The sequence below is a fragment of the Chroicocephalus ridibundus genome, chromosome 7 (assembly GCF_963924245.1).
Source record: "Chroicocephalus ridibundus chromosome 7, bChrRid1.1, whole genome shotgun sequence".
NCBI classification, from domain to species: Eukaryota; Metazoa; Chordata; class Aves; order Charadriiformes; family Laridae; genus Chroicocephalus; species Chroicocephalus ridibundus.
In genome coordinates, this window is record NC_086290.1 from 6,046,608 (window position 1) to 6,066,952 (window position 20,345).

The 20,345-nt window shown below is 35.5% G+C and overlaps 1 protein-coding gene across 1 annotated transcript in view; it reads left to right on the forward strand.

Annotated features, from left to right (window-relative positions):
• Positions 1-20,345, forward strand: part of LRP1B (LDL receptor related protein 1B) — a 744,151-nt gene that overhangs the window by 510,635 nt on the left and 213,171 nt on the right. The window contains exons 26-31 of the mRNA XM_063341107.1: positions 959-1,123; positions 1,902-2,146; positions 12,834-12,965; positions 14,207-14,434; positions 17,854-18,028; positions 18,326-18,420. Coding sequence (XP_063197177.1) covers positions 959-1,123; positions 1,902-2,146; positions 12,834-12,965; positions 14,207-14,434; positions 17,854-18,028; positions 18,326-18,420 — 1,040 coding nt within the window. The remainder of the gene's footprint in view (positions 1-958; positions 1,124-1,901; positions 2,147-12,833; positions 12,966-14,206; positions 14,435-17,853; positions 18,029-18,325; positions 18,421-20,345) is intronic.

Here is a 20,345-nt window from a genome sequence, read left to right on the forward strand (position 1 = left end):
AGACAGGCCTTTTTATACCCTTATCCCTTATTATTTAAATGTAGCATCTACTATTTGTTCCCAGGCACTACAGGAGAGGCCTTATTAGAATATGTGTTCAGGACTGAAGCTGCCCAGTGTTACTTGTCAGAAGTTTTCTTACAGTCTGACTCTGGGCAATTATCTCTTTACAGCTAATTAAAAGTTTTCGTGTCAAAAATATTCTTTTCCTGTAAAATATAAAAAAACCCCTCTGTCGTTGAAAACAAGCTAAGAACAGTTAGTGTATTTTTGGCCTTTTGGTGACACTGCTTCTGTTACTTAACAGGAAACTTCTTCGGTTATATAGGTGAAAGCTCTCCTTATTGGAAAATAGATTGGAGATAGTACATAACTGACAGAGCCTACCATACAACAAATATTTTCAGTTTTCTTAGAAAGACTAATCTGTATAAAATTCATTAGTGAAATGCCCAAATCTAGGGGTCTTTATTGGAATGCTCTTAATATCAAATGGAAATCTCCAGTTCGTCATGTTCCTTAATCCCTGCTACCTCAAATCACCTTTCTTACCTTTCTCCCCTCCCAATCCTCCTCATCTGTGGATTGCTTTCAAAGACTCTCATTATAATTTTTTGTAATGAGCTGGTTTTCTAATTATAGAAGGAAGACAAGACAAGCTGTTACTTGTATTAATGGACATGAAAAAGGGAATGCTATTAAACTCCTAGTTTTTCAAGAAACTTCTTGAGTTTCATGATTGTTCTGACACTAATGATGAAATATTACCTCAATGTTACCCTATTACTTCGTGGAATTTATGTAGTTGCCCAAATTTATCTGTTTATTTCTTTAATTTAAAACAAGTGAATGTTTGAAATTTTTTTCCAACTGTGTCTTATTGAAATATAATTTGAAATTATTCTGTGTGCTTTGATATTTTCTTATATCTCTTTTCTTTTCCCTTTCCTCTCACCAGAATTCTGTTTTGGACAGACTGGGATGCAAATTTTCCTCGCATCGAATCCGCTTCCATGAGCGGAGCGGAAAGAAAGATCATATATAAAGATATGGATACTGGAGCGTGGCCTAATGGCCTTACTGTAGATCACTTTGAAAAAAGAATAGTATGGACAGATGCCAGGTAAAGTGATAACAGTGATAACAGTATTCTTCTTATCTGTTTATAAATCCTTATTCTTACATAGAGAGATGTGAACTGCATTGTAAGAGGATTGTAGTTATGTACGTTATGTACATAAAGAGTCTTGTGTGCAAATGTACAGTATATATGTTTCTTTAATTCCATTACTATTTTATGTAATTTCTTCATGGTCTGTACCAACAGACCTTAATGGCCCTGACCAGGCTTCTCAGGGACCTCCCCTCAACACCCTGCTCGTGGTCCCAGGAGCCCATTTCAGCTCAGCCCTGGAACTCAGCCCCTGCCTGAGTGACACCACTGGAGCACAAGTCTCCAGCCCAGCACTGCCAGGCAGTGGGCCCTGTTGGTCCAGGCCCCAACCCCCAGGGCGGCTTCCTGGCCTGAGCCATCTCATCACCACAAACTTTTCTGCTGATTTGGACTCTTGGTTGAACCTGGCTACCTACCCTGGGGCCTGCCCTGCTCGCCTTGCTCAGGGACAGTGGGATGTGGGCCTGGACAGTGAAGCTTCTGCCCTACCAGCTGTGGTATCATCCATAGCTTCTGACTCCCTGTGCCTTACAGAGCAGCCGCCCCTTTGCATCCCTAGTTAAATTAATAATGTGAACTACGTCATCTCTGAAGTTAATGACTGCACTGTAAACATTCTTACCACCATGCAAGAGTAATGCTTTTATACATTTTGCACCAATCTTGTAATACTTGTGGGATTTTTATTTTAGCTTTATTTAATCTTAAATTTGGGGTTATCTTGTAGGTCAGATGCCATTTATTCTGCATTATATGATGGAACCGGCATGATCGAGATTATACGGGGTCATGAATATCTTTCTCACCCTTTCGCTGTTTCTTTGTATGGGAGTGAAGTATATTGGACAGATTGGCGGACCAATACACTTGCAAAAGCCAATAAATGGACTGGCCAAAACGTCAGTGTAATACAAAAAACAAGTGCTCAGCCTTTTGATCTTCAGATATATCATCCAAGTCGTCAACCACAAGGTGACTACTTATAGAATAATTAAATATTATTCCTATGAGGGGGAAAAAAGTATTCTTTTTATGTACAAATACCTGTATATGAATTTGCCTTCAACTGGCAATTATTAATTAAATGTCATATTCAACACTAGTGTTCCTTGGGTGGCAACAGAATCTTCATTCAAACCAGAAGCTTCTTGGGATCAGTGTCTGTGAATATTGCCCATTTGGACTCTTGTTCTTGATCTGTTACAAATATAGTGCTGAACCACACTTATTTAAAAGGCTTCCAACTAAATTATTTTTTTAACTGGAGTAACTAGTCTGACAAAAGTAAACCTAATAGTGTTAGCCCTCTTTCTCTTGCTTCTCTCTGGAGAAAGATGAACTTATCTGTAAAATAAACTGTGTATACAATTCTTAGGTTTAAATATTCACTTTGTGCTATAATTTGCCTTAATTTACTCGTTCACTTAGAATCATAGAATGTTTTGTGTTGGAAGTGGGACCTTAAAGATCATCTAGTTCCAAGCCCGGCCATGGGCAGGGACACCTCCCGCTAGACCAGGTTACTCAAAGCCCCAACCAACCTGGCCTTGAACACCTCCATGGATGGCGCATCCACAGCTTCTCTGGAAAACCTGTTCCAGTGCCTCACCACTAATAATTTCTTCCTAATACTGAATTTAAGTCTCCCCTCTTTCAGTTTAAAGACATTACCCCTTCTCCTATCACTATATACCCTTGTAAAGAGTCCGTCCACATCTTTCCTGTAGGCCCTTTTTAGGTACTGGAAGGGGCTATAAGATCTCCCCGGAGCCTTCTCTTTTCTGGGCTGAACAACCCCAACTCTCTCAGCCTGTCTTCGTAGGAGAAGTCCTCCAGCCCTCTGATCATCTTCGTGGCCCTCCTTGACTTCTCCATCTCTATTTACTTCTTAGTCGTCTTTTTCACTCTTAGGACTGCAGACTGCTAGTTTTCTACCTAAATAGCCCCAACTGGGTGTTGTCCATAAACTGACACATTTCCAAAGTGTATCCTATTCACTCAACAGCTTTTATCTGAAAATAACATTTACAATTTTAAATTTCAAATTAACATAGTATGTCCTTCATGGGAGAATTAACTCAACCTGCCGGAGGCATGAGTTGGAGTTCAAAACTTCACAAAGTACCAAAAAACTTAGTTTTGGCGCACATAACAATCAAAACTGAAAGGAAGTTCACAGTATATGCATTAATTAAAAAGTAGGAAATTCTTTAATTATATCTTGATACATTATTTTGTAACTTTAACGTCCCACTTTCATCTGTATAGAGGTTACCTCTTTGTGTGTGTGTATTTCCATTTCAATTTTACACCAGCTTTTATAGTATGACATCTATTTATAGCAGAGCAGTGCTGTATAATTATGGTAAGTGCATAGGCTTTGTCATTAGCTAGATAGTCCAACAGTAGTTGTGTATTTAGTAATCTTCAGCTACAATAACTAAAGATAAAACTGTATTCTTGAAAATGAAAAATGACCAGATTTTATCTGTCTGGTTTAATGAAATATTCTATTTAATTCCTAATGAAAAATGCAGCAACCTGTTAAAACTTAGCTCCTTGAGACAGATTTACAATGTGTCACATAGGTAAAAAGACTAATGATTTTCCTATAATTTCAGCTGAAGCTTCAAAAGATTTTATCACTGAATAGTGAATCTCTCATTCAGATGGTCCTAGGTGTGAAACTTCATGAGGACCAAGAAAGTAATCACAGAGTAGCCCATTAGTTGCATATCTAATATTTTTCTAGAGTCTAACTGTATTTATTACTTCTCTGAGAATTATGAGGATTAAAACCACAGGTATTATATTTAACTGGTGCAAAATTATTTTTCACTAAATTTTCTGGCTTCGGTTATGGCAATATATAGATTGTAAGATTGTATCTAAGCATGTTGCTAATAACATAAGCAATAATTAAATCCAAATTAATTATATAGGGACTTGTCACATTTTGCTGTGATTTCATCTTGAAACCTACCTGTTAGTAGCACTATCTGCTGCTGATCCAAACACGGCTTCCTGCATTCCCTCATACTTCCTTTTTTCCCCAGCTGCTCTCCAGTTGAGTATAGGTGAATCCAAGATACCAAGATACTTAGTACAATGCTGACAACTGGCAATATTCTTCTTCCTAACAGTTATGTCCACTTTTACCACCATTAAAAAAAAAAAAAAAACCAACAGAATTTTAATTGGGCTTTATAGTCCTTCCTTCTCTGAATTTTCAACCGTTGAGCTTTCAAAGTCCCTGTATCCCTGACTTGGGAGACCTAAATGTGAACGGAAATAGTTGGAAAGTGTTGTTACATGATCATTTACTAGGAGTCTTTGGATTTCTGAATCAGAGGCTTGACTTAATTCACTGTGAAATAATGGGGATGAGGTGGTTAGCTGAAGTAGTAATGAAAGGATATGATAGGATGCTGAGCAGAAGAAAATGATCCTCATTAAACTTTTTCAGTTATTTTGTTGGAAGGATACTTGGAGATCAGTTCTCTCAGCGTATCCCCATGTAAAATGAAGAATTAAATAAAGTGACATTTTTTGATATGACTATAGCTGCATTGAAGTTTAAAATAAATTTAAAGTTACAAAACCAAATATAGGACAGGAAGATATTATTATGATATTGCTGATAATTTCAAAACCCATTCTTGGAAAGAGATACATTAGAGTACTGATCAAAAAGAGAACAGAGCTCAGAACCTCTCAAGCACAGCTGAAATGCCAGCTTTCTCAAAATAATCCAACTCTTCAATATAGCTTTCCTGTACACACGTAGCAGCCATCGGAGGGAAGAATTAAGTCTCTGAAGGCTTTTTTTGTATTCTTATATGAATAACTCATGGGTTATTTGTAAGCAACAAAGCAGTTAATCAAGAACAGAACAAGTTATGATTAATGAATGAGGTGAGTTACTCTTTTATTGATTATATATATGTTTGAGTTTACTCCAGCAGCTATTCTTCTGCAGCGGTCTTACTGCCTCCCATTTGCCATAAGGTGTCCATTCTTCCCTAGTAACTTTACCGTCTCAAGTTCTCCATCACCTGTCTGAATTTCTGTAGGTTATTTAGTGTAAACGGCCTTAAGGATACAGGTAATCTAGGCTGTGAATAATACATGTTTTATAGATATCACATCTCTAATACTGCATAGTTATTGTGCGAGTATATACTTAAACATATACCTTTGTATATAATCTACTTCACATATGCAAATGTATGTGTACATTTTTCCCTTTATTTTTATAGATTTGAGTTTAATGTTACATTCTGACATGCTTGAGATAGGACCAGGTGTATTATCTACTAGTAAATTAGGTTCTGTTGTAATAGGACACATATGGGCCATATCTAGCTATTGAAGCTCTTTGGATGTGCCCTGGAAAATACCAATGCTGAAAAAAAGAATTGAATATGTGTTTTTATTGTGAGATATAACAAAGGACGGTGACTTAATTTATATGTAAATATATGAAAGTAAAAACTACTACTGGAAGATGACCACTAATTAGTTATAGAATGTTCCATGATCTCTGGATAAATTTAAACTCTTTTGCCAAAAAGTTGATGGTAGTGGAAACTGCTTTAAAATTCCTATCACGTATACTTGGGTTTTTTAATATTGAGAAATGATATTTTGTTTTTCTTTTCACCTAGGGTTGGTAGTGCTCGGTGAGCTATTCATACTTCTATGTTAGTAGGTTCTGAGCAATCTTGATTTGCATATATTAAATTCTGACAATTTTGTATGGCTTTGTAAATGTCTTAGAACATTAGTTATACATAGAGCACTCTGGATATAGTTCTAATGTAAATGAGTACCAGGAAGTAAAATTCTCCCTGCCCACTAGTAGTCAAAAGATTTGAAGAATTCTCTCTAATAGCATGCATTGAAAAAAGGAGAGCAACGACTACAATTCACCGTTAGTTCGGGAGTCTAAGCATGATGACAACTGCGGTAAGGACTCGCAATGATCAACTCCTAATCTACCTTGCAATATGTGACTTGCTGTCAGGATACATTTTTCTGATGGTTTTATTTTAAAATAAGTATGAACTTGGATTAAGGAAGAATGTTACTGTTTTTCAGTGGTCGTTAGGTTCCTTGAGCTTTCTACTTTTTGAAATAAGCCTCTTAAGAGAATTTAGTCTTCAGGCCAGGGTACTGTTCCAACAAAGCCTTCTGGACAAAAGAGTATGTATGCCCAGGATTTTAATTTATGGATGGAGTAAATATGTATCTCTGCACACTCTTTTAATGTAGTAGGTTTTGCTATTTTTTATAATTAATCACTTCTTGAACCTTAGGGTTTTGAGGAACCGTGTTCTATATTTGATGCTTTCACAGTAGCAGTAGAGTTCCCATTAGCCATTTCTTGCTGTCAGAAAAACTCAACTATTTTCTGTTTGGCCTGGGGCCAGGCAACGTCTTTAGAGAGAGACCGTAGCCGAGGGAGACATCAGTCAGTATTCCATAGTCACTGATACCTTGGCCTCAAGGCAAGGTATAAGGTGTAGAAGAGTTTTCAGCAGTTCTTTGCCAGAATCAAGAAGTTCAAATATCAAGTTGTGTAATTGCAGCTTTTATTTTATGATGTAGAAAACACCAGATTCCGGTTTATGATTGGCCTTCTGGGTTTGCTCTAAATTATTCTCTTGCAATGGAAGCAATTTCTTTCTGCAAATCTCCAGTATCTAGCTTTATTGGAGCTAGAGAAAAATGGTGATACTATGTGATTACTTCTTAATTTTTCCTTTGAATTTGTAGCAATTTTGCAATAAATGAAACAAGGTAGCATGCAGTTTAGAATCCCAAAATAAAATTAACGGTAGATTTACATTGCAGAACGTCAGTATAAATATATCTCTGAAGGACAAACATTTTTGTAGTCTCAGCTCCATAGGTATACATCTGGGTCACCTGTGTAGGTGAAAGGTTATTAGCTTTTAAAATATTTCATGCAACTTATTTTGATTGAAATACAGTAGAGCAGGGCTAAATGAATTCCTGTAGCCTAAAGCAATGCTATTTCAGTTAATCTAGGACAGGTGCTAATTTAAGGTAGTGAAGTTATACTGAGATGTTTGTGTGGACGAGGGGTTCATCTGTCAGTAAATCACAGGGTAATGTGGAAGGCTTCATGATCTAACGCAGAAGAATGTCATGTCTCAGGAATATGAGTTTGAGACCGACTTATCTTCACAGAATCAAAGCTGTGTTTCAGGATCACTATTAAGATAGCAAACACAGGTTTTCTAGGAAGAATGTTTTCTCAACTACCGTTATATTTTAAAAATTCACTTGCTGCAGGGAACAAGGTCTTCTATTTTAGGCACAAGAAGTTGTACTTGTACCATGAGGTGTACTACTGAGGATAGTGATGAGAGGAGTAAATATAGTGCATTGGAAGGATCACAGCTTGAAAACAGTTAGAAAGCTGTGAATTCCTTACACGTTCCCCAGTTTTCTGCGTTTCTCAAGGGTATTACTTTGAATTAAAAATAAGAAGAAAAAACCAACATGGGCGTGACATTATTTTTCTGTTTGCAGATTGAATTTTTATAGACTAAAAATCAGGACAAGCAGTATAATAACTGCTGAATATAAAATATATTGGTACTACTGGGCTCTTTTGTAATTAAAACATGAAAAACATTTAACTTCGTAGCACTGTTTCGTTACAATATTCTATTGAGGCCTGGATTGCCAGCTGTTTGAAATAAATAACTTTTTGCAGAAATGTAGCTTAAGATGCAGATGAGCAAAGTTTCGACTATTTTATTTGGGGGGGATTTAAAAAATTTTATTAGTTTGAGATTTTATCACAACCTTCTTGTGCACATTCTTTCTGCTGCAAAACCAGCAGCAAGATTTGTATAAGTATTATAAGTCATGCAAAACATGAACAGTCTTTCTGAACTTTCAATTGGATTCCTTTGTGCCTTGTGAAAGTTCCAGTTTTATTTTCGGAATTATGAAAGCAGTCTTTTCTGCCTGTGTCTTAACTCAGCATCCTGTCTTTGACAAGGGCCGATCAGTGCCTACAGGAAAGAGCGGAGCGGAGGGAAGATAACAGCCGTGCTCCTCCCGTACAGCCTGTCAGCATCCAGTAACCTGTAACTCAGTGACTGTTGAACCTAAAATGATATCTTTGTGCTTCAAAGGCTTTAAAGCCTTTGAGTGATTCTTCTTGCATGAACTTTACTAGTTGACTTTTGAACTTACACAAACTCTTCATGTCTACAATTTTTTGGGCAGATGGCTCTCGTGCGTAATTATGCTCTGTGTGAGAGAGGACCTTGTCTTGCTTGTTTGCACCCTAATACTTGATAATTCTGTTCAGCGTGTCCTAGTTCTTGTAACGAGAGGGGTATTGGATAGCCATTTCATAAGTATAAATATTATCTGTTGCTTCAGAAAAGGATCTTGGAGGTATGGATGCTATTTCAGTGCTCACCCTTGTGTACGTAACTTGAGATTGTTTTTTTTTCCCATGTGTATTACTATACATGTATTGAGTGTTATCATATGTTTTATTTCTCGGTCACTTTGTCATGTAACTCTTGCACAGCTTTTCGCGCTTGGATTTAATTTCATCCTTTGTTACCTCTTTTTTTTTTTACTTTAACAGTAAATTTCTGGTTTTTTGAAAGTTTTCTATAAAGCATACCACCTGCTCCTAAAACTAATCTTGCCTTTGGCCTTCCCTTGTGGTAATACCATAGCATTACAACATTTGTTATTCTTTTACGTCTGTGTTTCTTATCTGCCTAGTTTGTCAGCATATTTTTTAAAGTCAGACGTTCCAAGTAGCCCATGCTTAATTTTGGAGTTACATCATTTATTACATTTTTCTGTTTGTTTTGGTGGGGGTTTTTTGTTTTGTTTTGTTTTTTTGCAGTACCCTTTCATCTCAAACTGTACGCTTGGGGGGGATCACAGGGGGGACAGAGAATTATTAACAAGAGCTTTCAGAATTACTATAAAGCTATCATACCATATACAATAGAGTGTCATGAATAATTGTGCAAACTGTGAACTAATAATATTATTGTTTGTTTCATGGTGAATATGTAAATTTTTCTTAGGTGGTATACTGACTAATTCTTCAAGTGAATAATGAAAAACTGAAGTAGAAATAGTGAATACAGGCAATAAATATGTATTTTAGAACTAATACATTTTCTGATCAGTCCTAATTTGCAAATTCAAAGATTAATTGTAAGTCAGATATAATCAGGCAGTATAAAGATTTTAACTTGACTGAGTACAGCAGAAGAATCTTTGGCCCTATGGAAAGCAACACTACAGAAAGTGTTGACAGCGAGCAGAGGATTAGATCTATAATTGGTTTTAAATATGAGTGGGAATAGATTGTCAGCAATTTAAAGTATCCTTTTGATATAACTGTAGTGCATATATTTGAAGGTGTAGGCAGAATTTAATCATGTTGTGCACCATTCAAGTATAAGATTAAAATTTTGCCTAGCTAAAATCTGATGCCAAGAAGGGGTGGGTTTGGTATGAATTTCGCATGGAGGATAAGTTGGTCCATAGCGAATGCTTATTCAGGTGTTGTCAGAGTAACCGTTCATTTGTCAACTGGTGGTAGAATGTCTGAGGGGTTTTTTATGGGTTACTGGTCAAGAAAAATAAACATTCTGTTTAAATAATGTTTTAGAGAGCAGTCAAGAAGAAATATGATGCAAAAGAGTGACATAGGTATATCTGTGCACGGTACCATAAGAGAAATAGATTGACAAGCAATCAGCAGTGGAGATCAATTAGATAATGCAAAAGACTGGCCAGTTGGTAAAAATGCCAGTTCTGTGGGTTGCCATGATCAAAAGGAGAACAAATTGGTGGAAATGATTAGGAAAGGAATAAAGAACTGCAGGTAGTGAACTGTGATGGCTATATAAATCCATATCGCTCCCATATCTTGAATACTCTGTACACAGATGGGATAAAAGATGCCAAGAAAGCTTGACAGGCTGATAAAGAGTATGGGAAAGGTTTTTGTATGAGAACAGGTAAGCTGATGCTTCTTGAAATACAGCTCATCGACAGGCTTCTGTGTGATGCCAGGCTGTGAAATCATAAATGGCATGGAAAAAGTGAATAAGGAATGGTTAGGTGGGTATTCACAATAGAAATAGAAGAAAGTGTTAGAACTAGCTCAAGGAAATACAAGAACCAGATTTTTGAGAGTCAAAGCAATAGCATACCTATTTGCCTTCAAGAAAATTAGTTTTTATTAGAACATAAAAAATGTGCTTAGCTGTTATACAGTGAAAGCAGTATGACTATGAAAGGAATATATGTATATGTGTTGGTATAAGTAATTTCTAGGTTATGATGGTTTAATCTTCCAGTTGTGCGTGCATGTGGAAGCAAATATGCTTTATAACACTTCTTTCTTTTCCACCAATTTTGTATTCCATGATACACGAAGGGAATTGTGATATGGACATATAGTACAAAAATTGTACTGTCTCCTCTTTGTTGTGGCTCGTAGCATACTTTAACCACAACTCTTTCTTTAACATGACAGTTAACCAGCATGCCTTTTGGTTTTTCTTCTGTATGTTCTTCTATTTGAATTCCATACTCGAATAATAGCATTGGTAGAGAAGACCATAATGTTCTGCTTGCACCTAGGCCCGAAGCAGATCCTTGTCACACACAGTTGTATGCATATAAAGAGGCTGAGGTTCCACTGAAATTACTGGCTTCTGTTAGTGAATAAATTAAAGGAAATGCTTTTCACAAAATGTATGACTAAATTTTAAATCTCGCAGAAGCAGTGTTAAGAATGCCAAAATACGCAGGAAGCTGAATCACTAGGTGATCTCCTGGAATCCCTTACAACGATGATTCTGTGATCTTCACAATATTGTCAAAACCTGAAATTATGTTTCACTTGTGGTGTGCAGTTCATAGAGAGAGATGACCTGTATTTACTAATATTAATGGACCATTAGTAGTTGATTCTTATTTTGAAGGGCTTTTGGAACCTTCTTAACTTCATTCTCTTTTCTTCAGCTTCACATTTTTTATCTTCCATACAAAGTTGTGAACTTGTGAGAGATCACTCGATTTTTTCACATTGTTCCTACAGATTAAGAAAAGTGAGGAAGTTAAATAAATATCTCTGTTGTAATTTTTGAGAACGGCAGAATCAAATACAGCCATCACATAAGGATAAGAAGGTATTTACAGTCCATTAGCAGCCAAACAAGATATTAAGTCATTAACCAAGAAGAAATATCTTTAAGCTTATTGGGCCGGCTGATTTTTTTATTTATTTGTTTTTTATCAGAGATTTAAAATAGCTGACAGAGAGGATATGGGATGCTCCTTTTTAGTAAACCTTAGAATAGCGGGAGAAACTGCAGAGGCTGGGAGAGTGCTGAGTGGCCCCGGTGCTGCCAGAGTTTGAAAGGGGCAAATGGGACGACTTTACAGAAAACTGTAAAAGTCTGTGATTTTTTGATAGGAGGATGGAAGATGCTGGATAGAATTCCATTAACTGTTTATCCAAGGTTTTGAAAATTTCTTTCTTCCTGTAGTACTGGTCAGACAAGTAAGTAGTTAAAGGATACAGGAGTCGGTAGATATATCTAGGGAAAGCACGCATTGATTTAAAAGAGATGGCTCAATGAAGCAAGCCTTGAGTTTGTCTTCATATTTTAGGGCTTGAATTTGAGCTAAATTTTTGTCATGAAGAAATTCAAACATCAGGTTTCTCTAGTTATCTAATTACTTATATTGCAGGCTAGCACAGCGTTGGAGGAATATATTCTAAACTAATTGATTTCGTTAATTATAAGTTTGTCTTTATGAGTCAGTCATTCCCGCTTCCTTTTTTCAGCACTGTTAATTTTCTAAGATTTTTTTAGTAAATGGAAAAATCAACATTACTTTTTCTGTGTGTGTAATAATGAATGAAGATAGTAAGAACAGTTTCTAGGTTTTGTAAACTAAGTCTCTGGTCAGCTTGCTTTCTGCTTTTTATAGCAATTTTTGGCCATCTTGTTCAATCAGTGGAATATAGGAAGCTACTTGAAAAAAGCTACACTTAAGAGAGGTTTTTCTTTGAGAAGAGTAGAGATAGTTTGGCGTGGGTTTTTTTTCAAATTATCTTTGCATGTGAGATTTCCAACTATATTCCAGTAGGCAGATCAAATTGAGAAGGAACATCGAATCTGCCAAAATTTGTTGTATAATGTAAGCTTTGACCCTTCACAAAACAAAATTTGTTGTTCAGGTCCTCGTCATATTAACACTTTTTTTATCCCATGTGTCCTGGTTCGGAGTGTACAATTCTTTACATTTAAACATTATAAATAGACTGCAGAATTAATATCTCACTGGGAAAACTTTATCCAGTTGCTTCATGAAATTCGAATGATAAATTTTGTGGTTGTACTAAAAAAAAAAAAATAAATGCTTGGACAAGAGTTGAATGTGAGCCTATTAGCATAGAGAAAGCGATTAGAGTACAAGCTCAGTCAATCAATGAGGCTGGATTTGTCTTCAGACAGAATTTTCACCACTCTCTCACCAGTGTAGCTTATGCTAGTTTGACAAACCTTCATCCCAAAAGGTGTTTTAATATTTTGTGTATTTCATTATTCACTTTTAGCTTCCAATCCGTGCGCTGCTAATGAGGGCAGAGGTCCATGTTCTCACATGTGTCTGATCAATCACAACAGAAGTGCTGCGTGTGCATGTCCACATCTGATGAAGCTGTCTTTAGACAAGAAAACATGTTATGGTAAGTTTTCCTCCCAAAGCCTGACAGTTGTATTGATTTTAGAATCTTGAGCTGGAAAAATTAAAATACATACTCTTAAAAACAATCTCTACAGTGCATTTTAATGATATATTTTTAAAGGGACAGCTACTTTTTGAGAATTGATAACTTGTATCAATATACGAAGCGTGTGGAGCTTTGATATTGATTACCACAGCTATTTTTTCTGTTCCTCACATGTATAATATCTTAGTAAAACTTATCTCTGCAAAACAGAAAGATTTATACTGCAAAGTGTGTCATCAAAAAACAGTGAGTCAGGTAAGCTGAATAACAAATAGGTGCTTAATAGCTTAAATCTCTACCCGTTCTTCTACAATTTTCTTAGTTTCATTTTCAAGCATTAAAAAAATGAAATGAAGAGTAAATATTAGACATACAGCCTTGCAGGGGCGTTTTGTAAAAAGTTACAATAAACACTTTAAAGCTATAAAAGCCCTCAAAATGTCAAATAATAGTGTCTGTTATCTGTAAAATCTTGTACTACATTACTCTTTTCAGTGTTGATTAATAATATTTAGGAAATTAAAAAAAAAATATTTTGTTGTATAAAGGATATCGGGGGGGGGAAGCTACCTTTACTGTTCATTCACAGAAATTGACTCCAATAATTTACACTGTTGATATATTAAAAAAAAAAAAAAAAAAAAAAAGCTCTGTTTTGCCTTTAATGTATCGCCCTTTTTCATTAGTGGGTTTCTAAATTAGAAAAATTAATATGTTCTTTTTCTTCCGCCTATTTACTTTTCACCGCTTACACACCTGTTGTGCAATTCCTTCTGAGTTTTGTTGTTTGCAAAACTTCCCTGTAAAGTGATACTCTGTTTCCCTGAGATACCAAATGTTAATGTCTGTTACGATGTACAAACGAAATAGCATTTTTATGATTGGGAGAAGTGTGGTAAAATGTTTAAAATAGCATTTAACTTTTTTTCTGTAGACTTGCACAAGACCATTTCACTTTTGTGGTGTGGTTACATCTTGTCTTGTGTCCAGAATTAATATATTTTTCCTGCCATTTTTACACCTCCATAACATATGTTATTTCTCAGTTGTCACTAGGCTGCAGATTTTCTGGAGATATTAAATCATTTGTATAAACTTTATTTACACATTTGTAGAGTGATCTCAGATGAACGGCTGACTTCTGTTAAGGATGTTGTGAACAGGATGAGGAGTGATGTTTTCCTTTTTTCTAACAGAAAGGAAGAAATTTCTTCTTTATGCAAGGCGTTCAGAAATTAGAGGGGTGGACATAGAAAACCCATACTTCAACTTCATCACAGCCTTCACTGTTCCTGACATTGATGATGTGACGGTCATAGACTTTGATGCTGTTGAGGAACGCTTATACTGGACTGATGTGAAAACACAGACCATCAAGCGTGCTTTCATTAATGGGACTGGCTTAGAAACAATTATTTCAAGAGGTAAATAACGTAACATTCCAGTAAAAATAATTCATTATAGGTAAATGTGTGTTATAAGGATGCTAAAGTAGGAGTGTGCAAGTTCTTCTTAGGTATATCTTTCACTGGTACTGAATAATTGATCTAAACAATAAGAAAGCACAATTTTGTTTAGGATTCTAGTTCATTTTATTGATTCATAATTCATTTTTATTTAAATAAATTGGGATGTAATTGTAACATTGCTGTTATACAAGATTGAAATGTGTAGGAAACAATGGAAATAATGTCTCCTGGGGATGGTAGAAAGAAAAAAGATGAAAAGCAGAAAAAGAACAGCATCCTGATGTAGGTTTGCATTGAAAATTTTGTTGTGGATTTTTTACATCCTTTGGCTTTCTGTGCCAACCTAGCAAAGAAATTAGCTCCATCAGAGTTACTTTTTCTTTCTAGTCCATGTAGATCTTTCAGCTTTGGGGCACCATCAGTGAAATACATGCTATGGTGGCTTTGTAATTTTGGTGCTACTGATGTTAGGCATTTACCTGTTGTCGTCTTGCAACACGTGTCATATTCAAACTGATTGCCATCAGGCTGCTTGCAGTACTTGGCTGCCATGACAAAGTGGAGTCTTTTGATAACGTGTCTTTGAATCCTGTATACGTTTGTTCTGTCGTTGGTGCTTCAGTTGCCTAAAATACTACAATTGAGGTTTTCCTTTTTACTGAGCTTTTTCATTATAGGTAGGTTGGTTACAGCAATAAAAGGAAACAAAATATTGCAAATGGAAAATCATGACTGGCTGTTTTTTCTGCAGTTAACACCTTCATTGTTCTGACACTTTTGCTCTGTACTTTGAATACAGAAACTTAACGGAGTGTAAAGTCTATACCTGATTGCTTCAACCCTACGTCAGTCACTCTGGTACTACAGTGATGCCATTTGTTGTCCTCGCTAGTGGTGCGTTTTGTTTGGTAGTTTTTTTCCAACCACTGCCAGTTCCTCTCCTGGCAGCACGTGGTGTTCTTCTATTTTATAATGTAGCTGCCTGCTCGGAAATAGGAAAACCGTCTGACAGGGACTACGTGGAGGCAAATTTTGAAAACTCTGGTTCCTCAGCAATTAAATGTATGTTTGAAGGGGAAGAGGAGAAAAGAAGTAACTCACTTTTGTAAGATCAGATCTTTTCCAATTTTTGGGAACAGATAAAAAAAAAAAAACTGAAAATTTGATTATTTGGGACTTCAGAAAATTAATTAAAGCTCTGCCCCAGGTGTCGCTTTAGAAGAAATTTGTTCTGTATTAGCGTATTTTGGGAAATCATTGGATAAATATGGCAATATCCCTACTTGACTGTCTAGATTGATAAAGTAATTCTGTGTGGGTAGCTTTATTTTTCCACTGCTATCTCAAAGACAACTTTAATAACATTGGGAGACGTTTTTCAGTACCAGTAACAAGAACAAGATTTAGAGTGCATCATAGAGCATTTCATTACATCATGAATTGAGGTGCTCAAAAGAGAAAGATTTGTTAGTTTTTTGAATGGTAGTGGAATAAAACCATTGTTTTACTATGCAAAATATGTAATGAAAAATCACAAAACTTGCCAAGAAACTTAATGAAACTTAAAGAAACTTCCTATGTGGGAATGTTTCTGTTTATCCTGCATTCTCTCATATTCTTTTTATTATGGTAACTTCTGTGGTGGGCTTTTGTAGGGGGTATGTTGTGCCAGATGTAACTTATTATACGTAAAATTTGCAAAATTATAATGTTCTGGCACATCAAAATGTTATAAGGAGTACTTATTATGTGAAAATGATCTCATTTGTTTACAGTTATATTTTCATATTTCTTATAAGAAGCTTAGTAAACACATACTAGTGGGATTCTCCTTGGATGAAGGCTTATGCCAGCGTCACAAAGATGCCAAAGTCATACTTTAATCTTTTTAAGAGTATAAAATGCTTGTTTTCTAGTTCCTTCAACCCAAAAAAAACAAACTAAAAAGGCAGGGGATCAGTTTAAAATGGGTCAAGGATATGTATTTGCTATCCTCTGTTACATCCTCTAAAGCTGGCAAACTGCCCAATGCCCAATCACCGTTTGACCTTAGGTATATGCGAGCCAGTCTGCGGCCACATCCATGTTAGTTTGTCAATGACAATAATCCTGTCGGTGGAAGTAACCACATTAAGTTGACAAAGAGATAGTGTACAAACTATGAACTGCAATGAAATCATTAAATCACCCTTGGCCTGGTTCCTCATCTAAAAAGATGCAGGCCAATGTGAGCTATGCCAAGAGAGAGCAGCGTGTTGGTGTCTAGATCTTGAGCAATGATTTTATACCCATTATTTAAGGCAAGTATATATTAATATATATATTAACATTTTTTAAATTAGTGTCTTGCTAAGGAAGGCTACCGCATACAAAGACACTGATGAAGCTGCCAAATAAATCATATCTTACACACGTTTTGCTACCTCAGGTAACACTGGTGGTGTGGATTAACCCCTCGCACAGCTGCTCGCTCACTCCCCACAGTGGGGTGGGGAAGAGAATCAGAAGAGTAAAAGTGAGAAAGCTCATGGGTTGAGATAAAGACAGTTTAATAGGAAAAGCCAAAACTGCGTGTACAAGCAAAGCAAAATAAATGATTCATTCACTATTTCCCATTGGCTGACAGACGTTTAGCCATTTCCAGGCAAGCAGGGGAGTAAGCTGGAGTCTTCAAAATCTTCAGAAATAAAACCAAAAAACATCTTCAGTGATGTAACTACTTCCGTACTTATGTGCTGTATCTGTTTTAATTTCAGTATTCTGTATTGAGCCTTCTTGGTGCTAAAGAAGGAAGTAGGCTTTTAAACGTCAGCATAGTTTTCTTTTAGAAAGCCACTTAAGGTTCTATGTGTAAAGTATAACTCTCAACTAAAGAAGTATGAACCTTCCTCTTATGAGTAATTCTTTTGTTTCTTAAATATGATTATTGAACCTCTTAATGGAGGCTAACTCATTCTACGTCATCACCTCAAAAAAAACAAAAAAATGCAACCAAACCACAACAAACCACACTTTTTAATAGGACACTGAGTAATAGATGTTTTCTTAACTAGAAAATTACACTACAAAAATTCAGCGTTAGTCTGATTACTATTCTTGGACAATTGATTTTATGCTAATTTTTTGAGAAGTATTTATGGGGGATTTCCCGAATCTTCAGTGCAGTTTTCATGCTCTTATTGTAAGTGTATGAGGCTCCAGAAGAAAATTAATGATTACCAATTCTTGGCAACTAGTTTATAAACACATCTTAATGGAATATTGCACAATATTGTTAACAAACTGTAGCAGAAATTGTTGGGTTTTTTTCCACCAAGACTGAGAACGATCTAGAAAAAAATAATCAAAAGAACAACTACTTTCACTTTTTACAGATATTCAGAGTATCAGAGGTCTTGCAGTGGATTGGATATCACGTAATTTATATTGGATCAGCTCAGAATTTGATGAAACGCAAATTAACGTGGCACACTTAGATGGTTCCTTGAAAACCTCAATCATCCATGGAATTGATAAACCCCAGTGTCTTGCAGTTCACCCAGTAAAGGGGTAAGATGTCTGTTGGTTTATTAAATAAACTCAGAACATTTCTTCTTAGTTCAGGTTTTGAGTTTGCTCATTCTGTTTTCTTTCAAACTTAAAGTAAATGCATGCCTTTGAAAGATTTTATTCAGAATTTCTTAAATGAGTACTGCTTCCCTACCAAAGCTTACTGTTGATTAAATCATATAGCTCTCAGTTGTATATTTTGCCTGCTTCTAAACTTATGAATATTTTCAAGACCGATGCATTAAAAATACTGTCTACACAAAGCAACGTTATAAATATGTTCATTTCCTTCTTCAGTAAGCTCTACTGGACGGATGGAAACACAATTAACATGGCAAACATGGATGGCAGCAACAGCAAAATACTCTTTCAGAATCAAAAAGATCCTGTTGGTAAATACCTTTTTTCCTGTTTCTTTTTTATTTGTTAGTGCCTTATTATGGATGTTATGTTGAAATACTATTTAAGTATATCATGATTTTTTCATATCCTATATAACAGTGATAAGAACAGGCATAAAGACATGAAAAACGTGGATGTCCTTTTCTGTTTCACAATTTAAGATATTTTTGGCCCATTCTAATTGAAATCTCCTGTAGCGAGTTTAAGTATAGTATTATTAACTGCTAGGGTGTTGTGTAAATTGAAGGTGAAGGAGAACACATCTGTAGCTCTCAATCTTTAGATCATGGGTTAAAAAAAACCATAGAAAGCAGGATTTTAATAAGTTATGGATATATGTCAGAGGATGACTGGAAATGTAGAACCTTCCTCACCAGCTCCATGGTCAAAAGATAGTTTGGCTTATAACTTTTCACATACAGAAAAGAGCAACAGTTGAAGCATAGGTTTCATATAATGACTTAACCTCCGTTTTAGTATTTGAGAATTAATATAGTTGATAATAAATTATGGCACTTCTATGAAAAAAAAAGCTCTCTCTATAAGTATTATTTATTTATTTTGGACTCAGACTTCTTTCTTTTTGTAATTTCATTTTTTGGAGAGCTAAAGTGGTTACGTCAATTGTTGTTGCCTTATTAATGGTGCATCAATAGAGTGATTACATTTTAAAGCATTTATGGGTTTTTATAACTGAATGCATTAAGCAAGCAGAAGCAAAAATGACTTAGTTAAATAAGTCAATAAATATGACATTAGAGGAACACGACGTGCATTTTAGACCCTAAATTCAAAGGATTTTGCAGATGTTATTTGGTAACTCTTTTACTGTTGATTTGATTTTTTTTTTTATCTATGCTCTTGAAGAGACAGTTATCTATTTATCTGGAGAAAAAAAGAGTGGTAAACCCACTTAAAATTAGTGAAGCATAAACACATTCAATAATATTAAAACAATAGTAAGAAGTAAGGCCGTGTGCAAAATTTTGCACTGAATACCCTGTGATCATAGGTCACAAGGTCCTAAATTGCAGAATTGCAGTCCTTTTGTCTGTCATTGAGTTTGTTCTGAGTAACAGTAAAGCCACTGAGCCAAATACATGGTAGAACGGTAAGTGCTCCTTTTTTTTTTTTTTTTTTTTTCTTAAATGTAAGTATATCAGTACTGTCAACGGCTGCATGAGCAAATCCACGTGGGTTTTGTGATGTTTTTCTTCATGGATGTGTACGGTCTCACTGGTGCCAGATGGACTATTCATGCCGTTAAACATTCCTGTGAGCCATGTAGGAATGAATTCGACTAAGTTTATTTTGCTTCACCACAGAGTTGCAAGTGAGACAATTTGTTTTCTTGCTGTAGGATCACATAAATTTTTAACACCTTTGAGATCTGATAAGAATTACCTGTAATAGGTTATATTCCAGATTGAAGGTTCTTATTGCTTAATAATGAGACCTATTGCATAAAAAGGAGACCATAGAGATTTAATTGTTTTTCTCTTCTTGGCAGTCTGAAGACGTGCTTAATTGCAAAGTATGTAAAGTCTAGAATATGTAGTATGTAAAGAGCATGTGTATATATATACGTGCACGTATGTAAAAGGAAAATAAATCTTGGACCTGTTTATTGCTGGAAACGTTTTAATTGGTATACATCTTGGCTCAGTTTAATTGTCAGTTAGGATGGAAATGAAAGCAGATTCTGAGGAAAGCAGGTCTGAGGAAAAATGATCAGATACACTATAGATAAAGTGAGTATTAAATTTCCAATGTCAAACTCTAAGTTCAAATTTATGCAAAATGCTTGTTTTAATGGATAAGTTATTCTTACCATTAGCATAAGACGTGCTAATGGTAAGAACAAGAAAACACTGCTAAAGAGCCAGAGAGTAGCAGTCTTAAAACCTTAATTTAA